General features: G+C 42.2%; 1 protein-coding gene across 3 annotated transcripts in view; it reads left to right on the plus strand.

The window, feature by feature from the left end:
- The first annotated feature begins 1,102 nt into the window (after positions 1-1,102).
- The window catches only part of ADAM23 (ADAM metallopeptidase domain 23), a 172,430-nt gene continuing 150,051 nt past the window's right edge, over positions 1,103-23,481 (plus strand). For 2 of the 3 annotated variants that reach the window (XM_007965997.3, XM_007965996.3), the window contains exons 1-2: positions 1,103-1,702; positions 2,919-3,136. In XM_007965997.3, the coding sequence (XP_007964188.1) occupies positions 1,489-1,702; positions 2,919-3,136 (432 nt within the window). In that variant the 5' untranslated portion in view covers positions 1,103-1,488. The remainder of the gene's footprint in view (positions 1,703-2,918; positions 3,137-23,481) is intronic. The other variant, XM_007965995.3, reaches the window with a different exon arrangement.

Raw genomic sequence — 23,481 nt, forward strand, 5'->3', positions numbered from 1 at the left:
ATGGCCATGGCACTTTATACCCACATTCTTTCTTTTAATCATGGAATTCTCCACCCCAGCCCTCACCCCATGGATGTCGGAGTAAGACAACATTGTTATGACTCAGATTGTCATTGGGAGGGTGAATAAATGAATGCTTAAATTATGAGAATTTGGGGACAGAAATATGCCACAGACTCTTATTTGAAGCCATCAGATTTAGTGGCTGCAAACCCACCGAAGTTGGGGATTTACAGTTTTTACAGTAACGACAGAAAATTTCCCCTTTCCTCTGCAGCAGTCAGGACTGGATCTCAACAGAAATGTGTCCTACTAAATGCGTGCCCACCCCCTTGGTTGACAAACAACGGATTTCCCAAGATAGCTGCCACACACTCTGTTTCTAATCTCTGTATTGCTTCCCCGCCAGAATGTCTAAGTCCTTCCCGAATATGCCCAGTCATACTTTCTGAACTTTTGAGCAAACACCGTCAGGCTTCTTGTGCTTTCCTCAAAGACCCCAGGCATGGGCAGGGAGGACACAGGCCTGGGCGGAGCGCCCCTGCGCGGGGGATTCCTGCCACTCCGCGCCAGCCTGCGGTGCAAACGTGCTTCTCAGCCGCAGTCCCACCCGCTGCTGGCAATCTGAATGAGGAGCCGCGCTATTTTTACCTCCCCGGCTTCAATCCTTTATATTTACAAGCAGGAAGCAAATAAATAAGGGATTGAGAAGGGAATGCATGGCCTTAGTTTATCCAGATCAGGAAGGGGTTGGAATAGGAGGGAGTATGTGAAGTCTGGGGTGGTGGAAAAGGCATGTGGACTTCGGCTGGTTGTTTTCTCCCGATCATCCCTGTCTCTGGCCTGGAAGCCCCCGCACTCTCTTTCTGCCCCTCTGGCTCATCCGTGACTGCCAGCTCCCCCTCCACCGCCCCCATCTTTTGAGGTACCACCCGTCACCTCTGATGTTGCTTGGGCTGCTGCATCACTCTGCTGCTCTCCCCCCTTCCCCGCCCCCCAACAAAGCATGCGCAGTGCGTTCCAGGCCAGGCAACAACAGCAGCACAGCATCCAGCAGCAGCATCAGCACCCGAAGCCCCGCTCGGGCGCGCTCTCGGGGGACGGGGCGCACGCCCGCTCCGCGCGTCCCCGCGCCGCTCGCTCCCGCGCGCCGCCTCAGCATCCTCAGGCCCGGCGGCAGCCCCCGCAGTCGCTGAAGCGGCCGCGCCCGCCGGGGGAGGGAGTAGCCGCTGGGGAGGCTCCAAGTTGGCGGAGCGGCGAGGACCCCTGGACTCCTCTGCGTCCCGCCCCAGGAGTGGCTGCGAGGCTAGGCGAGCAGGGAAAGGGGGCGCCGCCCAGCCCTGAGCCCCGAGCCCCGAGCCCGGAGCCCCCTGCCCGCCGCGGCACCATGCGCGCCGAGCCGGCGTGACCGGCTCCGCCCGCAGCCGCCCCGCAGCTAGCCCGGCGCTCTCGCTGGCCACACGGAGCGGCGCCCGGGAGCTATGAGCCATGAAGCCGCCCGGCAGCAGCTCCCGGCGGCCGTCCCTGGCGGGCTGCAGCCTTGCCGGCGCTTCCTGCGGCCCCCAACGCGGCCCCGCCGGCTCGGTGCCTGCCTGCGCCCCGGCCCGCACGCCGCCCTGCCGCCTGCTCCTTGTCCTTCTCCTGCTGCCTCCGCTCGCCGCCTCGTACCGGCCCCGCGCCTGGGGGGCTGCTGCGCCCAGCGGTGGGTATGGCCCCGTGCCCTTTGCGTTGGCTTTCCCGCGGGGCCCTGCAGAGGAAAGCGAAGGGCGCGCGGGTCCGTGCGCTCCAGGCTTGTCTCCGGCTCGGCCTTTCCTTCCCTCCCTGCGTGTCTTTCCACCCTTGTCGTTCCCAAACCCCCATTCATCCCAATTCACTTTTAGAAGTCCGTTTCTGTTGCATTCGCTAAAAACCCATTCCAATTCTTGTTGGTTCCACTGGGAGGTGTTTAGTGGATCCTGGGTCCCTCAGCGATCTCTGTGCAACTTGCGGAGGGGAAAGCAGTGGATGGAAAATACAGCGAGGGAGCAAGTTGATACTTGCGTGGTGGAGCCTTAATGTGAATGCGGGGAGGATGTAGTGATAATAGTGGCTATGGGCTGTTTCCTCAAATTTCCTACCCGGCATATTCAGTGCGGTTGGAATTAAGGTGGGGGAGGCACACTTCAGGGACCAAAGAATTAAGGTGCTGAAGACATACTTCGTGCACGACCTTTGGTTCTGATTTCTCAAAGTGCTTGTCATTATAAGGAACAATTAATATAATACCATCTTCAATACATTGATGATTGGAAATCACTGAAAGCAGAAAGCTGGCTTTGGCAGGAAAATAAAAAGAAATTGGAAAGCTGCCAGCATCTGTATCCCTACATGGCAAAGTATGTTTGCTCATCTCAAAGTTAAAAGAGAAGGGAATTGCCCATTTTGTTAAAAGAGTCAATTAACATTCGGTATCCATGAATTCAGTACTCAAGTTATCTTAGCGTTCTTAGCTCTCGGATGGGATGCCACTAGGCAGAGTAGAGTTGTGCTTCTGTGGACTCAGAGAAGGGGTGGAGATCGGTGGCAGGACCCCTGAACATGTTCATTTAATGACTCTTCTTCCCTCAAGTTCATTCTACCCCCTCCCCCCCAACACTTAGAAGTATGGATCTGAGTCTGACTAGAAATGTATATATAAGACATAAAACAAATAGTGCACAGTTGTATAAACTTTGTTGGCTATTAACTTCTCCAGGCCATTTTATTGTTGAAATAACTTGCTTTACTGTAGCTCTACTTCTTAACTGCTTATAAATGAAAACTTCGTGTTTGCAGTTAAAGGAAAAATGCATTTTAGTGCTTATGTATTTATGGGGTAAATATATGTGTGTTTGTGTATGTTTGTGTTTCCTGCTCCCCCAACCCGCTACCTCCACCAGCTCCGCGTTGGAATGAAACTGCAGAAAAAAATTTGGGAGTCCTGGCAGAGGAAGACAATACATTGCAACAGAATAGCAGCAGTAATATCAGTTACAGCAATGCAATGCAGAAAGAAATCACACTGCCTTCAAGACTCATATATTACATCAACCAAGACTCGGAAAGCCCTTACCACGTTCTTGACACAAAGGCAAGACACCAGCAAAAACATAATAAGGTAGGCAGGAGGCTGGCTGTGCAAAAGTAACTATCATGAAGAGTTTTCCTTTGATTTGATTTGCTGCCAGAATCTGATTTCACAAATTTTACTGCAGCATTTTATTAAGAAAGCAATTAATATAGGGGAGAAACTGGAAGGAATTAACTTGGGATCTACTGGGATAGGACTGTTGTTTCTCTTTGACCAAATTGGGACTAGAATTTTCTGATACCTGAAATGATATCCATGTATCTTTCAGGTACATTGGGCACTGAACAGTGGTTAAGTGAATGTGTTTATGATTCTGACTTGTTTCTGTGAGGCTTTATGTAAGGGTGCAGTATTCTGCCTTGATATGAAACTGCCTCCCATGATATAAAAACTGCTTTCAATCTGCACATATAAGATTGCTTCAAGAAGCTATTTGGCTGCACTGTCTCCATCAGTTTTTCCACTTAGAAACTGAATGTTTAAACAGTCCGTTTCTTTAATTGATCAGTAGGAGGAAAAAAATTTTTTTCTGTTGTATTTTCAATAGGTAAACAATTTGACATTTAAAAAGATTACGGTGACTAGACACAAATATTTGCATAATATGAAGAACAATTTTGGTTGGCATAGTTCTTCAGTACCTAATTTGTATTGATTATGAGCGGTTGCTTTACTTTCAGGTTAGTTCAGAAAGTGGGACTCGTATTTACAAAGGTATCAGTAGAAGACAAGTATGTTTAATATCCAAAGAATTTAAGGGATCTTTTTCCCTGGTTACTATTCTTTACTTGAATTAATATTATTTTGAACCCCGAGCCGATTTACACAATGGATTATCGGTGCCTCTGTCGTGCATCCGGAGCAGAAAATAGAGTCCATATGTTAAATGTTTCCTTTTGACCTGTACTTGTTCAGGTGAGAACAACAGTTAACAGTTAACTGTCTAAACATCTAGAATTTAAGAAAGTATCTGCAGTTTACATCATTTTTTAATTAGTTTTCTAAAATATAGGTGAGTGGTAACAGTATTTATTCCCATTTTACAAATGGGGAGCTAGAAATTTAAGGCTTTTGGGTGATTTTCCTATGTTGTAAAGCAGCTAATATAAAATTCAGGTGACCTGAATGTTTAATGTTTACTATTTTTTACAAGTTAGGTCTCTAAGAAAGTGCTTCCTTCACCTTGAATATTACTGGAGAGGTGAACTTTCTTTCACATTCTTTTGAAGTGGCTGCTACCCACCATGAGATAAATGTGTCTCTGATCTCAGCCAGCCCTTTTCTCCATAAGCTCCTATATAACTTAATGGGCTGACTAATAGGTCATGTCTAACTCATTTGCAATTAAAGGAAAAATGCATTTTAGAGCATATGTTTTTATGGGGTAAATACATTTTATTGATAGGAGAAATACATTATGGGGTAAATACGTTTATTGATAGGAGAAATGGGTGTTGTCTTTAAAGAAGAGAAATCCAGGGCCCTTTTGATAAAATGCATTGAGGCTTTTATAGCTTTCCTTATAAATGGGACCTTTTAGAGTTGAGTGGTTAGTTCTCAAACTCCAGCACCTTTGCTTAGGGTGCTGGCGGAAGGAAAAACAGCTGCCTCGAGGCCTGTTTCAAAGAATGCTCAAGCCCTCCTCAGCAGAGACTTGAAATTTCAATGGAACTTTTTAATAATTCAGATGTTTGAGGCTATGACTAATGCTTGCCTTATAGTTTAACCTTATGTGGCTGCTTTCTTTGGTGGGACGTGGTTTGACTGTAATACACCTGACTTCCCATGATAATAAGGTTTGTTAAACCTGTACCCACCACTTGCCTAGAGGAATAGACTTCTCACTGTGGATCACCTGCTTGACCTTGGAATGATTCTATGTCTCATCCTCCCCCCTACCCTCAATTGTAGTTGGGTTTCTTTTATACTGTACTTTGAAAAGAATGTTTCTACAGAAATCATATTTGAAAGCATTTTTCTTATTAGTTTAACTCTATAAACATTTGTTGCACCTTTGTCATGTGCAAAGCAGTATGCTAAGTATTCAAAGATAAGAGATAAAGGTTAAAAGGATGAAAAGACATGATCTATCCTCCAGGAGACAGGAAAATGAGATAAGCAAGATTCTAAAAGTGCTCCCGTACAGGTATAGACAGTGTTGTTTGGTGGGTGCCCTGAAATTACCCTTTGTGTTCTGTGCTCTCCCTTTTACTTCTGTTAAGCATCTCTTGAAGTAGTTGATAAAAAGTGTTCCATCTGCTTTCTGCTGTATCTTGGGATGACTTGCTTAATAACAGTGATGAGAGACACTTGCCAGTTCTGCTGCTTTAGAAATGTTTCAGTAAGAAAGTATAGAATTTCATTTCTGCTTTCATGTAAAGAAGTTTTTATTTTAATATCTGTGTTATGTACCTTTTTTTCCCTCCCCTGATTTCATTGCACTGAAGCACATTTTAATGAAAGCCTTAGAAATGCTGAATCACTGTGCCTTTCTCATGGATCCCTAGACTGGGGGTAGAGGTGGAAATGGAAATTCCCAAATATGGGTTGCAAGGCCAAGCTCCACATTTATGTCTGAAGAAATTTCATAAATGTTCAGCGTTGATCAATCTTTATTACTTTATAGCTGTGAAACTTAACATGTTTATTAACTCTTCCAGAATTGGTGAGTGTAAAAGCAGATTGTGCAAACCACCTCTTTGCATGCTAATGTTTCTGAATGCCTTCATGTTTCTTTGTCAAAGAATGTTGAAAAATCTTTTTTTATCTCCATAGAGTGATGTATTGCCAGTTGTCCAAACTGTGCCATTTTTTAAAGTAGAAGTGGGCACTCCTAATAATTATGCCAGGATAGTAGGCATAAACCAAGGTAGTCCAGAGCAGGCAGGGAGTTTTGACACCTTGGATCTAAATGCTATATTCCTTGATTTTTGGTGCTTACCCCAATTCAAGATTCTTTAAAGATAGTTTTATTTGCTGATGATTTATTATAAATTCTTTCTTACTAGCTAGGAAGTCAGATTCCTGCCATGTAGCAGTATTAGGGTCTGAAATGGAAAAACTTAATTTTGCTTTGTGTGATATTGTGAAATGTATTTGGTAATTATCCTGTTTCCTGGTACACAGCTTCGAAGACCCTTGGAATCTCCAGAGTGATGAGTGTCTTTCATATGCCAATGAGATGATGGGTGGCTGCGTGTCTCTAGATAGCTTCAGGATGGGAGCTGGTCACCAGAAAGACCAGCACATTATTAGAGGTTTAGGATTTGCGCCCCACAACCCCAAAGAGAGAGGTGGAAGGGTGAGTTGATCACCAGTAGCCAGTGATTTAATCAGTCATACCTATGTAAGGAAGCATCCATAAACACGCAAAAGACTGGGTTCCGGAAACTTTCGGATAGCTGAACATGTGAAACTTCCTAGAGGGTGGAGTTCCTGGGGACGGCATTGAAGATCCTTGCCCTATGTGTCTCTTCCATCTGGCTGTTCATCTGTATTCTTTGTAATATCTGTTATGTAAATGGTAAGTGTAAGTAAAGTATTTCCTGAGTTCTGTGAACTGCTCTAGCAAATTAATTTAAAGGGATTCTGACTACCCCAATTTATAGCTGATCTTTCAGGAGCACAGGCCTCCATATGGGGCTTGAGATTGGCATCTGAAGTGGGCATCTGTAGGCTTGTGGGACTAGGCCTTCAACCAGTGGATCTGACGCTATCTCCAGGCTAAGTGTCAGAATTGAATTGGAGGACACCGAGGTGGTATGTGATGGAGAATCTGCAGAATTACTTGGTGTGTGGGGAAAACCCTCCCATACATCAGACGTCAGAAGTGTTGGGTTGAGTGTTGTGTGAGACTAGAGAAGGAAAAAACATTACTTTTTCTTATATCTCTTATTTTGTTATCAGGATCGATCTTTTTCACTTGTAGAGACTTTTATGGACATAAATGGAATTGTATGATTACTAAATGTAAGCATTTTATTAACCATTAATGTAACATATTAATAAAATGGACTATACATTTTAAAAGCGGGAGGAACACTTTGGATTCATTCATTCATTCTGAGATAATCGTATGTGGTCTGTTCCTAGGAAAGTTAAGGAAGCGTTTCCTGAAACTTTAGTCAGAAACTACTCGTCCTGCTGGGCGTGGTGGCTTGCGCCTGTAATCCCAGCACTCTGGGAGGCCAAGACAGATGGATCACCTGAGGTCAGGAGTTTGAGACCAGCCTGATCAATATGGTGAAACCCCATCTCTACTAAAAATACCAAAATTAGCTGGGCGCAGTGGTGCACACCTGTAATCCCAGCTACTCGGGAGGCTGAGGCACGAGAATCTCTTAATACTGGAGACGGAGGTTGTGGTGAGCACCACTGCACTCCACCCTGGGTGACAGAATGAGACTCTGTCTCAAAAAACAAACAAACAAACCACCCCCCTACAAAAAAAAAAAAAAAAAAAAAAAAAAACAAGAAAAACAACAAAAAAACCCTACTTGTCCTGTATCATGTTCCCTTAGGATTCTCTTCTCTTCTGGTTGGGAAGGGATTGTAGAGATGCACGATGCATAGCACTGGGCCTTGGGGAAAGCTGACTTTAGTTGACGTGTGTGGCTCAGTCTTTTGTTGCTTTCTCTATTACCTACCACCCCAGGTTGAAGAGAGAATAGAGAGAAGTTTAAATGAATTTAGATCTCGGTGATCATTTTTATTTCCTTCTCTATTTTAGAACAGGACTGGTTCCACATTTCTTGACTTTCCAGAAACCAGTTGTCCCATTGTTGTTGGTATGGGACAACAGAAAGAGAAACATGGGATGAAGAGTCCCACCTGTCTTTGCCATGAGATGTTGGCACACTTTTTTACAAATCTGGAACCTATATTTTTATGACCTTTATTATAAGGAATTAATTTAAAAAATCAATAGAAAGTTTTGTACTGTGGAACATGGGGAAAAGATTTCCCTTCTGGAAGTTTCTTTAACAAGTCCAGACTTTATCTAAAGAGCTGCCTTTAAACAGCCTTCCCAAGTTTTCCAGGTCTTCCTTAAGCAGTCGTTAAAAATTGTAATATATAGAATTCAGGCTTGTAATGATTTTACTTGTAATGCTTGGCATGTAGTAGGCCTTCTGTTGAATTAATTGATGATTGAACACTCATATGTTAGAGTATAGTGGTTCCCATGGAATTCATGTTATAATCAAACTGAAATTCAAAAGGACCCTCAAAATACTCTTCAGTATTTTTGGCACTGTGCCAGATCAGTAGGAGAGAGAATTTTGGTCTTGAGTTTTTAGCACTGCATAAGTCACACTAACTATATGCTTACACTACCTAAAGTAGCAAAAAATACCTATATCAACAATTCTTAAATAATGTCTGTCACTGCTCCTCATCATCAATGTGATAATCAAGAGCTGACTATCTGGTAGTTATTGTTATGGTAGAGCAAGATGTATCTTTCTACTCAAATAGTTTCCAATAAATCAGATTTACACATGGTAGGTGTTCAGTTTTGTTTGATTCAGCAAACATTTATTGAGTACTTCTTTTGAATCAGGCGCTGTGCTAGACTCTGGGGAAAATGAAGAAGACTAACACTTTGTCCCTACCTTTGCTCACTGGTAGAGTGTCAGAATCAAGGTGGCCGCTGATGTGTGGTTTATGTTAGTGCAGTTACTAGTGGAAGGAACAGAAGGCTGTAGGCATCCAAAGGAGAGAATAACCTTTGCCTAGGGAAGTCAAAGAAAACCTCATAGGGGAGGAAACAATTGAGCTGGCCCTAAAGAGCAATTAGGAGTTAAGTGAAGAGGGTGGAGAAAGGTGGAGAAAGGAAGGTGCAGAAGGTGGAGAAGGTGGAGAAAGGAAGAGCCACAGACAGAGGAGAGGCTCCAGGTGCAAAGGCCTGACTTGCTTGGGTAGTAGCAGGTTATTTGGGTGGTGAGTGCAAGAAGGGGAAACTCAAGTATAGGAAACTTCAAAGACAGGGTCTTGCTCTGTCACCCAGGCTGTAGTGCAATGGCACGACCTTGGCTCACTGCAATCTCTGCCTCTCAGGTTCAAGCAATTCTCCCACTTCAGCCTCCCTGACTAATTTTTGTGTTTCAAGTAGAGATGGGGTTTCACCATGTTGGCTAGGTTGGTCTTGAACTCCTGACCTCAAGTGATCCGCCCACTTTGGCCTCCCAAAGTTCTGGGATTACAGGCGTAAGCCACTGTGCCTGGCCTAGTGTAACATTTGTAATCAATTTTTAAATATCCTACTTAGTTCCTCTAGGAACCCAGTGACATAGGCATTTATAGATGTAGCAGTTGAGATTTATAGTTAGTATCTTCAGTAAGGACAAATAGCTGGTAAGTGGCAGAGAGAGTCAGGATTTGAACCCAGGTCTTCCCTTTGCAGAGCTCATGCTGGAGAAAGGTAGGGTGTTTTGGGAGTGGCAGAAAGTGAAGGTGGAAGATTGTGAAGACTGTGAAGATATGAGGGCTCTGGATTTATTCCGTACCAAATTGTAAGTCCTGGGAAGTCAAGAGGTGAGCGCCTATTGATTGAGCATAGATGAATGCCCGTTACGTGACGCCCCAGTGAGCTTTACTTCTAGTAGGAAGAGACAGACCATAAACATGCCCAGAGCAGCAATGACAACCACACGAAGATTTTAGGTATTGACAAGTGCTTGCAGAAGATAAAAAGGCATAATATGGTAGAGAGTGATGGGTGTGATGGTTTCTCCTGAAGAATCAGAAGGTTGGGCTTATGGCCCTGGGTGGGAGTAATTCACCTAGGGAGTAACCCACCTACAGGTAAGACGTGGCTCCTCTTCAGACAGAATGACGCATGCTATTTACTGCAGTGCCCTCATTCTTTGTTGCTAACACTAACCCTTCTGCATTTCTGGCCCCTGTGGGCATTTGAGTTTGGACCCTTGTCCTTGATTCTTCTCTTCCATAAAGTCTAGACCATTTTTGGACATTTCATTCTGATTTGGTCTAACTGCGACTGTGCTTTCCAGCAGCCTACAGCTGAGCTGTGCTGTTGAAAGTCTTGCTTTAGTGTGTGTCCCTAAATAATGCTTTCTGCTCACAGGTTGACTCATTCCTGCTAACTATGTAACTACTAGTGTCATTCTGTCTTCACTTATTCTCAGGCTTTGTTAACAGGGTGGATCACTGTCCTTCTCTTTACAGTTGGTCAAAAAATAACCCAGGAGGCCAGGTGCAGTGGCTCACACCTGTCATCCAAGCATTTTGGGAGGCTGAGGTGGGAGGGTCACTTCAGGCTAGGAGTTTGAGAGCAACTCAGGCAACATAGCCAGACCCCGTGTCTACAGTAAGTAATGGTGATCTCCAGGGTTGGTGGCATCACCCAGTGTGAAGGTAGATCATGCAGGAAGAGAGCTCTCCTTCTGCCTCCCTCATCTTTCTCAGCCATACCCCTCTGTTTTCCCAGCCATCTAAGAGTGAACCTTGGGAGTCATCTTTGACTCCTCTCTCTCCTGCCTATAAATAGTTGCCGATTAAGTCTTGACGTGTCTCCCATGACTCCATCCCTCCCCCCTTCTCTGTGTTGTGTTCTTGTCATCGCCTCTGGTCTCTCTCTGTCAATCCATCAGCCCCACTGCTGACAGATTCATCTTCATGGAACACTTACTTCATCATGTGACTCCCTTTATCCACATTCAACAAGCATAATTTCAGCTACATGAATTTTCCTTGTGGAGCAAGGGAGAGGATGTAAAATTCTCTTGAGAAGAACGGCTGCTTTCCTTCTTACACTACACATTTGCTGTTGCCTTCTCCTTTCAGCATTTTTCCAGGCCTGTTTACCCAAAGGTCAGTCCATAGCAGGAGATAATTTTAGATGATTCTATTCATTTTTGTCCAAACCCTGAGGCTAGTTATGAAAAACCCCTGTGACCAGTGGCAAGAACCGAATCTATCAGGAATGTATTCTTAGGCTTTCAAGTCCAAATTCTGTTAAATTCCTGCTTCAGAACATCATGTCATCTCCATTTCTAAGATCTGAGTAATTAATTGCTTCTACAGTATGAGTTTTCTAAATGAAAATATTTTATTCCCATCAAGAATGTATACAATTATAAGGCTTTATTCATACCAAGTATTCAGTTCACAGTTGATATGGCGCCCTTTAACCTTATGAAAGACTCTTTCATTCGTATAATTCATTCATTCAGAATCTACTGAGTGAATTTTCAGTTTTACAAGGGAGTCTTTGTATTTAGAATTTGTATAAATTCAGTATGATTTTAATTAAATTTAATGGTAGAAATGCTATTATAAAAAGGCTAGATCCAGTATGTTTTACTCAGAATAATGAGAAATTAAAAACAATCATATTAATTCGTGGCCAATTTGAATAAAACTTTTGCTTTCTATAAAGTGACATGAGAGATTCATTCTCCATCACAGGGCACCCCAGCCGGGGACAGATGTGAACCTGTGAATTAGCACAATGTTTCAAATAAAGTTTTGTTATATGGGCGTCCTCTCTGGCTAAACAATAGAGAGAGGCTAATTTCCTCATCTGGAACATTACACTTTGATAAATTCAAGCCCTGTGTATTGTGAAAGATGTTTGTTACCAAGTTTCTACCTTAAGATCTAAGTGTTCTCTAAGCCTTTTATTTAGAAATGTAAAGGATGGAAATTCAAACAAGTCTCCTCTGCTGATAGACACTAATTACAGAGTAGTTAAGTTCAAACAAACCAACAAACTGAAGTGTAAATAGAACTTTTGTATGAGTCCGTTCTCACACTGCTCTAAAGAACTACCGGAGACTGGGCAATTTATGAGGAAAAGAGATTTAATGAACACATAGTTCCACAGGTCATACTGGAAACATGGCTAGGAGGCCTCAGGAAACTTACAGTTCTGGTGGAAGGGGAAGAGGGAGCAAGCAAGTCTTACCATGGCATAGCGGGGGAGAGAGAGAGAGAGAGATTAAGAGAGAGAGAGGAGTGCCATCAGCCCTTGTGAGAACTCACTCACTATAATGAGAACAGCATGGGGGAAATCCATCCCCATGATCCAGTCATCTCCTACCTGGTCCCTCCCCCAACACTAAGGATTACAATTCAACATGAGATTTGGGTGGGGACACAGAACCAAACCATAACATTCCACCCCAGCCCCTCCCAAATCTCGTGTTCTTCTCACATTTCAAAACCAATCATACCTTCCAACATTTCCCCTGAAGTCTTAACTCATTCCAGTGTTAAAAGTTCAAGTTGAGAGTCTCATCTGAGACAAGGCAAGTCCCTTCTATGTATGGGTCCGTAAAATAAAAAACAAGTTAGTTACTTCCAAGATACAGTGGGGGTACAGGCAGTGGGTAAATCCTCCCATTCCAAAAGGGATACATTGGCCAAAATAAAGGGGCCACAGGCTCTATGCAAGTTTGAAACCTAGCAGGACAGTCACTAAATCTTAAAGCTCTGAAATAATTGCCTTTCTCACATCACGTAAATGTCTCACATCCAGGGCACACTGATGCAGGGGGTGGGCTCCCATAGCCTTGGGCACCTCTGCCTTTATAGCTCTGCAAGGTACAGCATCTGTGGCTGCTTTCATGGGCTGACATTGAGCGCCTGTGGCTTTTCTGGGTGCACAGTGCAAGCTGTCAATGGATCTACCATTCCGAGGTCTAGAGGACGGTGACCCTCTTCTCACAGCTCCAGTAGGCAGTGCCCCAGTGGGGACTATGTATGGAAGCTCCAATCCAAAATTTCCCCTCTGCACTGCCCTCATAGAGGTTCTCCATGAGGGCTCTGCCCCTGCAGCAGATTTCTGCCTGGATATCCAGGTGTTTCGTACATCCTCTGAAATCTAGGCAGAAGTTCCCAAGCCTCTACTTTTACCTTCTGCATACATGTGGGCCCAATACCACATGGAAGCCACCAAGGGTTGGAGCTTGGACTGTCTGAAATAAGAGCTTGAGCTGTATCTTGGCTCTTTTTAGCCATGGCTGGAGCTGGAGTAGATGGGACACAGGGCACCATGTCCTGAGGCTGCACAGAGCAGTGGGGCCCAGGCCTGGCCCAATAAACCATTTTTCCCTTCTAGGCCTCTGGACCTATGGTGGAGGGGCTGCCACGAAGTTCTCTGAAATGCCTTGGAGGCATTTCCATTCACCTCCTCTTAGGCAAGCTTCTGCAGCAGGCTTGAATTTCTCCCCAGAAAATGGGTTTTTGTTTTCCACCACAGGGTCAGGCTGCAAATTTTCCAAACGTGTACACTGTGCTTCTCTTTTAAATATAAGTTCCAGTTTCAGACCATCTCTTCATTCATGCACATGAGCACATACTTTTAGAAGCAGCCAGGCTACATCTTGAATGCTTTGCTGCTTTGAAATTTCTTCCACCGGATACCCTAAATCATCTCTAAAGTTCAGTGTTCCACAGATCTCTGGAGCAGGGCACTATGCCTCCAGACTCTTTGCTAAAGCATAGCAAGAGTGATCTTTACTCCAGTTCCCAGTAAGTTCCTCATTTCCATTTCAGATCACCTCAGCCTGGACTTCACTGTCCATATCACTATCAGCATTTTGGTTAAAATCATTCGACAGGTCTGTATGAAGTTCCAGACTCTCCCACATTTTCCTGTGTTCTTCTGAGCCCTCCAAACTGTTCCAACTTCTGCCTGTTACCCAGTTCCAAAGGTGCTTCCACGTTTTCAGGTATCTTTATAACAGTGCTCCACTCCTGGTACCAATTTTCTGTATTAGTTTGTTCTCACATTGCTATAAAGAACTACCTGAGACTAGGTAATTTATGAAGAAAAGAGGTTTAATTGACTCACAGTTCCATAGGCTATACAGGAAGCATGACTGGGAGGTCTTAGGAAACGTATCATGGCAGAAGGCAAAGGGGAAGCACGCACTCCTTACCATGGTGGGGCAGGAGAGAGAGAGCAAGCAAGGAGGGAAATGCCACATACTTAAACCATCGGCTCTCATGAGAACTCACTCACTATCGTGAGAACAGCATGGGGGAAATCCGCCCCTATGATCCAGTCACCTCCCACCAGGACCCTCCTCTAAAACTGGGGATTACAATTCTACATGAGATTTGCATAGGGACACAGAGCCAAATCATATCAACCCTCAACTGGTGACTATGAGAGTAGCCTGGGGGAAAACCACCCCCAAGATCCAGTTACTTCCCACCAGGACCCTCCCTCAACACTGGAGATTACAATTCAATGTGATATTTGCATGCAGGCACAGAGCCAACCATGTAAACCTTGGACCAGTGATTATATTGTTCTTGAGCTCTGATCTGTAATTATATAGCTGGGCACACTCACTTTTGCTTATCTGCATGGCAGTGATAATCCTGCCACATTAAAAAAAAAAATCTTAGATGGTAGTGAGAACAAGGTAGTCACATACTCCTGGACCACCTCTTTTTGCCCTCAGTGGGGCTGAAGATTAAATTTAGATGCAGTTAAATCCAGTCACAGCTAGAGACATCGTAAAGAACATTCCAGAGCCATGGAGATAGAGGTTTTTGAGTATCTGTTGAATTCCAGCGCCTGTTTTAGAACCTTCTTTCCCTTAGTGTGGTTATTTAAGAATTTACTGCATCAAGTTGTAGTCTGGATTGCTTTATCGGGTGCTTTGTGCTGTCTTTTAATTGTAAGCAGGCCTGCTAATACCATATACTATAATAGCTGTATTGCAGATGGGCTCCATTAACAATGTGAATCAATCAGTGCTTAGGAGAGTCCTCTCTCCCCATGGTTATCCTCGCTTTTTATGTTTTCAGATAAGTAGAATGCATGAAATCAGCTTCAGCTCAACTCTCCAATGCATTGGTAATCAATATAATACATAACCTTCCTATGGAACCTTATTGAGGCACTTTCATATCTATAATCTCACATGGTCCTCGCAGCATAACTGCCAAGATGGTTATTATTTCTGTGTTCTGAATGAGGAAATGCAACCAGAGAGTGAGTCAAAAGCTCAAACAAGTCAGGTCAGTTTGCTGTAGGTCTTAAGAATTATTAGCGTGACCAAAATGACCAGGACTGTGGTTTGTAGACTTCCGATCTCTGGTTCTTTTTTCACATGTCTGTGGGTTGAATGGGGAAGTTTCTGTCCTTTGTAGGCACCTTTCTTCTTGATGATAAAGACCTGTGAACTAACTGCAGCTGGACTATATGCATGTGTACACACCTCCCTTGGCCTTCCTCTGTGACCAGCTGGTTGTCTCATCTTTTTTTCTTCCCTAAATGAGTACTCCAGATAAATAACCTTGTTGAAACTACTAGCATTTGTAGAATATTTTGCTTATCTGCTTACCTTTCCTTCTTTAATTTTCATTTTCTACTAGCAGTTTTTCCTTCTTTCTTGTATCCTGAACAAAGTGGTCATGTTTGGTGTTTCCAAATAATATGTCAGACATTTGAACCATTCTAGAAGTAGATTTTCTTTTTTTTTTTTGAAAAATATTCTAATATAGAAGTATGCTGCTTGAAGAAGTAGGTCTTCAAAATAAACTGAATTTAATTAGAACTGGTTAATATAGCCTTTATTTTTTACTAATTAAAGAAATGATATACACTCAATTTAAACTTTTTGTCAGCATGTGAAATGCAGTATAGCCAGTGTTTCTACACTGACATCGTATTTTGGTGCAAAGCAAGGAAACTGGCATTTTAATGATCCAGTGTAGCCATTTATTTGTGGGATAAATATGATTGTGCTGCTAGGCTCTATAGAATGTCAGAAATCCCTTTGACTTCTCTCTTCTGGATGAAGAATGGTTGGAGGTCAAGTTTCTGGAGGTCTGACAGATCGGCTGTTGCCAACTATCTGGAACTGGACAAGTTACTTCGCCCCTCTAAACCCCAGCTTCCTTGTCAATCACATGGACATAATTATAGTGCCCATCCTAGAGACTGTGGCTGGCCTACATGGCATCCCCCATGTAAAGTGGTTTCCACAGTGCCTGGCATACAGGAGATACACAGGAAATGTTACCGATGAATGACTGAGCAGAGGCTTAGGGAATACAAGTTGTGAACTGCTCTTTCATGAATAAAGTATTTCTTTTATTAAAAAAGAAAGGAGATTTAAGGGTAATTGTGAGATAGTCGTGGAGAGGGGTGATTTTCAGGGTCTTCCTGGTTGTGTGGCTGCAGATGAGCTTGATTGGTCTACCTCAGACACAAGTGAACACCTAAGTAGGAGAGACTACATCAGGATGCACGTGAAGTCTCAGAGACTGCAAGCCCTGGACCACATTGAGGCAGTTGTACCATAGGAGTGTAAAGAAGTTTTCCGTAAACCTTTGCCTATAATCAGGGCACTCTAGGTCAGGCTTGGGTATTAGGCATTTTAGTGGTTTGTCAAGGTGAACCGTTTGCTTCTTGGAGCTAATTGCCAAGATGGGTATGGTATGGCCCCAAATACTTATACTATAAATAGCACATGTTCAGATGATAATTTCCCCAGAAATATTCCAATTAGACATCCACCCACCTCTCCTCCCTTTCCCCCAACTCCCCAAACGAAACCAAACCTAATAAATACTTTCATCTGCCTTTGGTAGTTTTCTGGCTTTGGAATGAAATGGAACAATCATAAAACCATGACAAATAGTATAGGACATAGACCTCCCAACCCAGAAGAAATTTAATAGCGTAGAAATATCAGACATAAATTCTGTTTTTATTTGGACACTAGGATAATTGAATATGTTATGACAAGGAGATAAGATTTTGGTCTTCGCATCTTACCAGTCTTAACCAAGAAGAGTTAGTACACTGATTCCCCTCTTCTTATAAATTACGGCTAAAATTATGAGAGTTAGTAAATTTGGTAATTACTATAGATAGCCTTGTGTAATGTAATGGACTTTCATCTCTGCAGAACGTTTAGACTGTAGTTAGAAGCATTTATCACTGTTGGGCTGCATAAGTACTGTCACTTGTTCCCTTTAGAACCAGTGTGATACTGAGATGATGCCGTCTTATTATTTTTGGCTTTGCAGTGGTTTGTTAAACAGTTTTTGGAAATGGTTAATTATTATTCTTTACCCTTCTAATTAACTATAACTATATCCTTATTTATGCTTTTATTTGGGACGTTAATACTTTTAAGACCTACTAATGCATTTTAGGATTATTACCCAAATAGAATATTTATGAATTATCTTGTCTGCCGTCAGATCTTAAATTTGTTTTTCCATATAGTTTTTCAGAGTTCTTGGACTTCTATATTTTCACACCATAATGTGTTAAACATTATTAACTTATTTGTATGAAGCACTTGTTTGTGATGTAATCATTTGAGACTCTTTATTCTTTCACAGGAAGCATAATCTCTTCCTTGATACACAGACCTATATATCCAACTATTTAACCTGTATCTCCACTTGGATGTCTTATAGGCAACTCAAGCTCAACATACCCAAAATGGAACTCTTGATTGTACTGTCTGCTACCCTAGCCCGTCCCTCCCAGATTCTTCCCATCTGGTTAAATGGAACATCACCTTCCAGTTGCTTAGGCCAAAAACCTTTTCCCTTCTCTTCCTTGCAAGCATCATGCCAAGCCATCAAGTCTTGTGTTCCCTTAAAAAACTATCCGGAGATCCAACCACTTCTTCTTTGCTGCCAACCTGTTCTAACCCACTATCTCTCACATGCACCATTAGAGTGTCTTCTTCTCTTCTCCCTAATTTTGTCCCTCTCCTATCACTTTGGTTCTCCTCTGTTTCACACGTATCAGGCAGAGTGATCCTTTTAAATTCTGATTGGATCATTTTACTCTTGGCTTAACCTCCAGGGATTTCCCATTAACTCAGAATGACTGTTTTTTTCCCACCTCCAATCATAATATGGTCACTGAAGAAAATTAGGCTACTGTTAGTTGTTATAGTTGGTTGACAGGAAGTGCTCTTTATGTTTGTGTATTTAAACACATGGCCTAGAAAGACTAATGAGATATAAAAAGCTAGGCACTTATAATTCTATTTTTAGTTTTTGGAGGAACCTCTGTAGCATTTTCCATGGTGGTTACACTGTTTTATAATCTCCCCGATGGTGCACAAGGGTTCCAATTCTCCACATCCTTACCAGCACTGGTTATTTTCTGTTACTTATTTTTTAAAAAATATTAGCCACTCTAAGGAGTATGGAGTGGTATCTTTGTGGTTTGGTTTGCGTTTCCCTAATGATTAGTGATGTTGAGCATCTTTTCATGTGTTTATTGGCCATTTTTACATTTTATTTGGAGAAGTGTCTATTTAATTCTTTGCTCATTTTCTAATCCAGCTGTTTGGGTTTTTTTTTTTTTGGTTGTTGCTGTTGAGTTCTAGGAGTTCTTTATATACTCTGGATGTCAATCCCTTACCAGAGATATGATTTACAAATATTTTCTCCCATTCTATGGGTTGGCTTTTCATTCTGTGGATAGTGTCCTTTCACCATGTTGGTCAGGCTGGTCTTGAACTCCTGACCTCAAGTGATACACCCGCCTTGGCCTCCAAAAGTGCATGATTACAGGCGTGAGCCACCGCATCTGGCCTGAGGTAGTTTCCTTCTATCTGCTTTTGCTATTTTATCTCACAACTTTCTTTAAAGGGGAGACCAGACTATGAGTAGAATAATTGACTGGCTGTGCATTAGAAAGCCAATTTTGGGTGAGACACTTATATCTGTAGATTTAAATTTCCTAATTTTAAAAATAAGGAGGTTGAATTAGATTTGGGAATCTCAAACTTTAGTGTGAGTTGGAACCACTTGAGGAAGTTGTTGAAAAGATTTTGAGTTTGTAGGTCTGTACGGGGTCTAGTGGTTTGCATTTTTATAAGTCTCAGGTGATTTTGATAGGGATGTATTTGTTCTCTAGAACCCCGTATGGCTCTAAAATTCTGTGAAATATCGTCCAATAAAAGGCATTTGGGTATTTATTAGAGGACACGAAATGAGGGTATGGGCCATTGAATTAGGGATTATTCGTTTTTCCAAGCCATGGTTGCATTTGTGGACAAGCTGCCTCCTGAGATTTGGGCATGTTGGATGGAGAGTAGAATTATGAAGTGAGGCATTTATTGCTTGAAAATGAAAAGAGTAGCTGGCTTCAGGAGTGGCTGATGTGAGATGATTCAGGGACAAAAGAGCTTTTGCAAAATAGAAGCAGAGGAGAGGGGCTAAGGAACAGTGGTCAGCAGAGAGACTGCTGGGGGGATCACACTGCCTCCTTGATTTATCACTAGGAAGTCCATAGAGTCATGTTTTACCACCAGGAAGTCCAGAAACAAAGACAGTCTCTGGTCTGGGAATTCCAAACAGGAGTGCTGGGAGCCTAGAGCAAAGGAATGTTACTGGAGGTGAAAAACTGATGACCAATTTGCATACACATGCATACTTACACCTGTAAAATTAGTGTAAATATGTTGTATGAAATTAGTGGTTACTCTGATATATTTACTTACATGGTCTAAGAATTCAGAGTTCATAAAAATATAATATGAAAAGTGAAAATTTCTCTTCCAGCACGCCCCAAAGGCTGTTACTTTTCTGTTTTTAGTTCTCACAACGTTAAATAATTTATCTCCACCCTATTTTTAGATCCTTCAACCTAAGTACTATCTTTCGTCTGCCTGCTTTGAAAGGCAAAGCCTGTATCACACTGTGGTGTTCTTCCCCTTTGCGCCCTACCACTTTGATTTTTATTCTTTACTTATTTTGAATTTGCTGTGGTTTTAGCAGTCATTTTACATTTGAAAAGGACTTGGAACAGCGGGACTTAGGGTTAGAATTCTGTGTTCAGTTGTCTTCGGCCTCTGGGGAGAAAAGTAAACTTGGAGACTCAGCAAGAACAGTTGGAACCCAAGTACCCCCATTTGAGGATTTGCCGGGAGCTCCTGCTTGGCATACAAAGCCTCAGAAAGTTGATGGTGAGGGATGAAGAGACATTTTGTGGAGGAAAAATTGCGTATTTCCTGCTCTGTTATTTTTTTTTTAAAGTTAAGAAGGGGCCAGAGGGTGAAGAGTCTATACAGATTTTGTTGTGGTTTGATCAGGAAGCCACTGATGGGTTTTAAACAAGGAAATAACATTACCTGATTTATATTTTACTAAGATCATTATGGCAGCTCTCTGGAAGATGAACAGAACTGGGCAAGAGTGGCTCAGGGAGACCAGTTGGGAGGGGCTTGCATTTGTCCAGGCAGTGATGGTGTGGACTGCACTGGGTGATAAGCAGAGGAATTGCAGGGATGCAAGTAGATTTGGGATATATTTTGGATTATTGTAGGCTAGAAAAGGAGAGGAATTATAGTAGATTCCCCTAAAGATGTCCACATCCTAATCTCCAACACCTATGAATATGTTCTCTTACATGGCAGAAGACGCTTTGTAGATATGACTAAATTGAGGCTGTTGAGATGGGAGCATATCCTGGATTATTTGTGTGGGCCCAGTGTAATCACAAGGGCCCTGATACACTCAGAGAGAAGGAGATATAATGTTGGAAACAGAGGTTTGAGTGATGTGAGGAGGGGCCCACGAGCCAAGGGATACAGACAGCCTTTAGAAGGTGGAAAAGATTAGGAAACAGGCTCTTCCCTAGAACCTCCAGATGGAGCCAGCCCTGCCAACACCTTAACTTTAAACTCTAGACTTTGATTTTGGACTTTTGTCCTCCAGAAGTGTAAGATAATAATTTGTGTTGTTGTAAGCCCTGACATCCAGGGAAATTTGTTAGGATAGCAGCAGGAAATAATGCAGAAGTCAAAAATGACTACTATGCTTTATCCTGGGGAATAGTGCTACTGTGTCCCAATGTGGGGCCGAAAAGGAAGATTTAGGAGGCTGACAGGAAACTGAGCCTGTTCAGCTCAGGAGGACTGTTGGTCATCTCTGTGCATGTGTTAATAACCTCGTTGTCCCTGGGCTCAGGGATAAGTCAGGATGAGATGGAAATGTGGGAGCCTTCACCAGGCAAATGGTATGTAGAGACCTGGGGGTTTCACCCGTGGAGAGACTGTATTACGTGAATTGTGGAAAAACAGCTTAGTAATTTCCGTCAGAGGCCACATAGAGACCTATTCCCTCTCCTTACTTGCTGTCTAAATTATAGTTGTTTTCTTTTGAGTCATCAAATGACATTTCAAAAGATAATATGAAGCTGCCACTTTGGGAGAAAGAAAGCAATATTAAGCAGCTTTTTCAAAGATCAAATTTTTGGACTCTGTAGATAGTTGCAGTATTTCTTCCGTTATTATTTTTTGAAGGATACATATGAGCTCATTTGACAGATTTAAACCTGTAGTTTAATTTGGAGGGAAGGCTTCTATGGCTATATGTTTTTAAAAATCTAGTTCTTTTCAGTTGGAGTATATTTAACTGTTGAAAGAACGAAACTTCCCATTTTTGTTTGCATCAGTTACTTCTTGCTGTTTTGTTTCAAGGGCCTTGGTGACAGCTGAAAATAAGCTTTGAAAATAAAGTTGAATTTTGACCGGGCACGTTAGCTCACGCCTGTAATCCCAGCACTTCGGGAGGGCAACGCGGGTGGATCACCTGAGGTCAGGAGTTTGAGACCAGCCTGGCCAACATGGCAAAACCCCATCTCTACTAAAAATACAAAAGTTAGCTGGGCATGCCTATAGTCCCAGCTACTCGGAGGCTGAGACGGGATAATCGCTTGAACCCAGGAGGCAGACATTGCAGTGAGCCAAGATCGCACAACTGCACTCCAGCCTGAGTGACAGAGCGAGACTGTCTCAAGTAAATAAATAAATAAGAAAAGAAAGTTGAATTTTGTGTTGAGGCAACACATCTAGAGGAAGCTATACATACATCTTCTGTACATAGAGAGCAGCGGTTCTCAACCATTTTGCTCCCTGCTGCCAACGCTTCCCCATAGGACATTTGGCAGTGTCTGGAAATATTTTTGGTTGTCAGAACTGAGTGGGGGAGGCTACTGGAATCTAGTGGGTAGAGGCTAGTAATGCTGCCAAATGTACCACAGGGCACAGGGCAGTCCCCTAAAATCAAAGAAGTATTTAGCCTAACATGTCAGTAGTGCTAAGGTAGAGAAACCCTGCAATAGAACTTATAAACTGATAAGTTTTGTTTCTTTCTGTTCTCTTTCTGTCACTCAGCATGGTTTCCTACATTGCATCTAGTTGCTTGGTGAGCCAACGAGGTTAGCTTTTTTCTGCCCTAAGTACTACAACATTTTCTTTCTTTGTTTTTCTTTGAGATGGGTTTTTGCTCTTTTACCCAGGCTGGAGTGCAGTGGTGTGATCATTGCTCGCTGTAGCCTTGAACTTGTGGGCTTAAGCAATCCTCACACCTCGGCCTCCTGTGTAGCTAGTACTATAGGCTCGCAGCACCATGCCTGGCTATTTTTTCTACTTTTTGTAGAGACACAGTCTTACGGTGTTGCCCAGGCTGGCCTCAAACTCCTTGCCTTAATTCATCCTCTGGCCTCAACCTCCCAAAGTATTGAGATTACAGGTGTGAGCCACTTCTGGCCTACATTCTTGCAGATTCTATACTTTTTATTTTGTGGGAAATTGGCTAATTTAGTATTCACTGGAATAGGAAGCAGAAAGAAAAGAGTTTGCTTGAAGTCTTCATTTAAATGGATTTAAAATTTTTCTTTTTGCCAAGATAAAAGTGTTAAATGTATTATAGTCGTCTACTTTTGGAAAAAATTAATGTACTATAAGTAGCTTTTATTTTGAGCTCTTAATCAAGTATTAATAACATTATTTTTTCTCTAATTATGACTAACTGAATATTGCCAAGATATAGTTATTTGCTTATTTCAGGTAATTAAAAACATCATCTGAAATAACTGTAATTGAAAGAATATAAAATTGTAAAAATTGCTGTTTGTTTTTTATTCTTTGGCACTATTACAGTATTTTGAAGCATTGTGAATTTTTTAAAAATTCAAGAAAAGTCTCCTTGCTGTCATTTGATGACTTAAGTAGCAGCCCAGAGAACAGATGTAGGAATGAAGTGATTTATACAATGCTTCAGAATCTTTTTGTTCCTGAATTTCACAATATAAACTTCATGAAATTGGTAAGAGATTTTGAGAAACCCTACATTATTTAGTAGGATGTGGGATATACTTTTATTTCTGTGACTTAAAATGAGGCCTCTAAGATGGGAAATATAGCTAGTAAATAAAAATAATTAAGTTTATGCCTCTAAAAATTCCTAAAATGAGATACTGTATATGACAATGTATATGATGATGTATGCCTGAAAGTAGTGACATGTTTGAAATATTAGAAGCAGTAGAGATATTATGACTTCCAGAATATGGAAATGGACTTTTAGAAAATCAAAGATAAACATTATGTTGTTTCTTAGGA

Source organism: Chlorocebus sabaeus, chromosome 10 (assembly GCF_047675955.1).
Source record: "Chlorocebus sabaeus isolate Y175 chromosome 10, mChlSab1.0.hap1, whole genome shotgun sequence".
Lineage (NCBI taxonomy): Eukaryota > Metazoa > Chordata > Mammalia > Primates > Cercopithecidae > Chlorocebus > Chlorocebus sabaeus.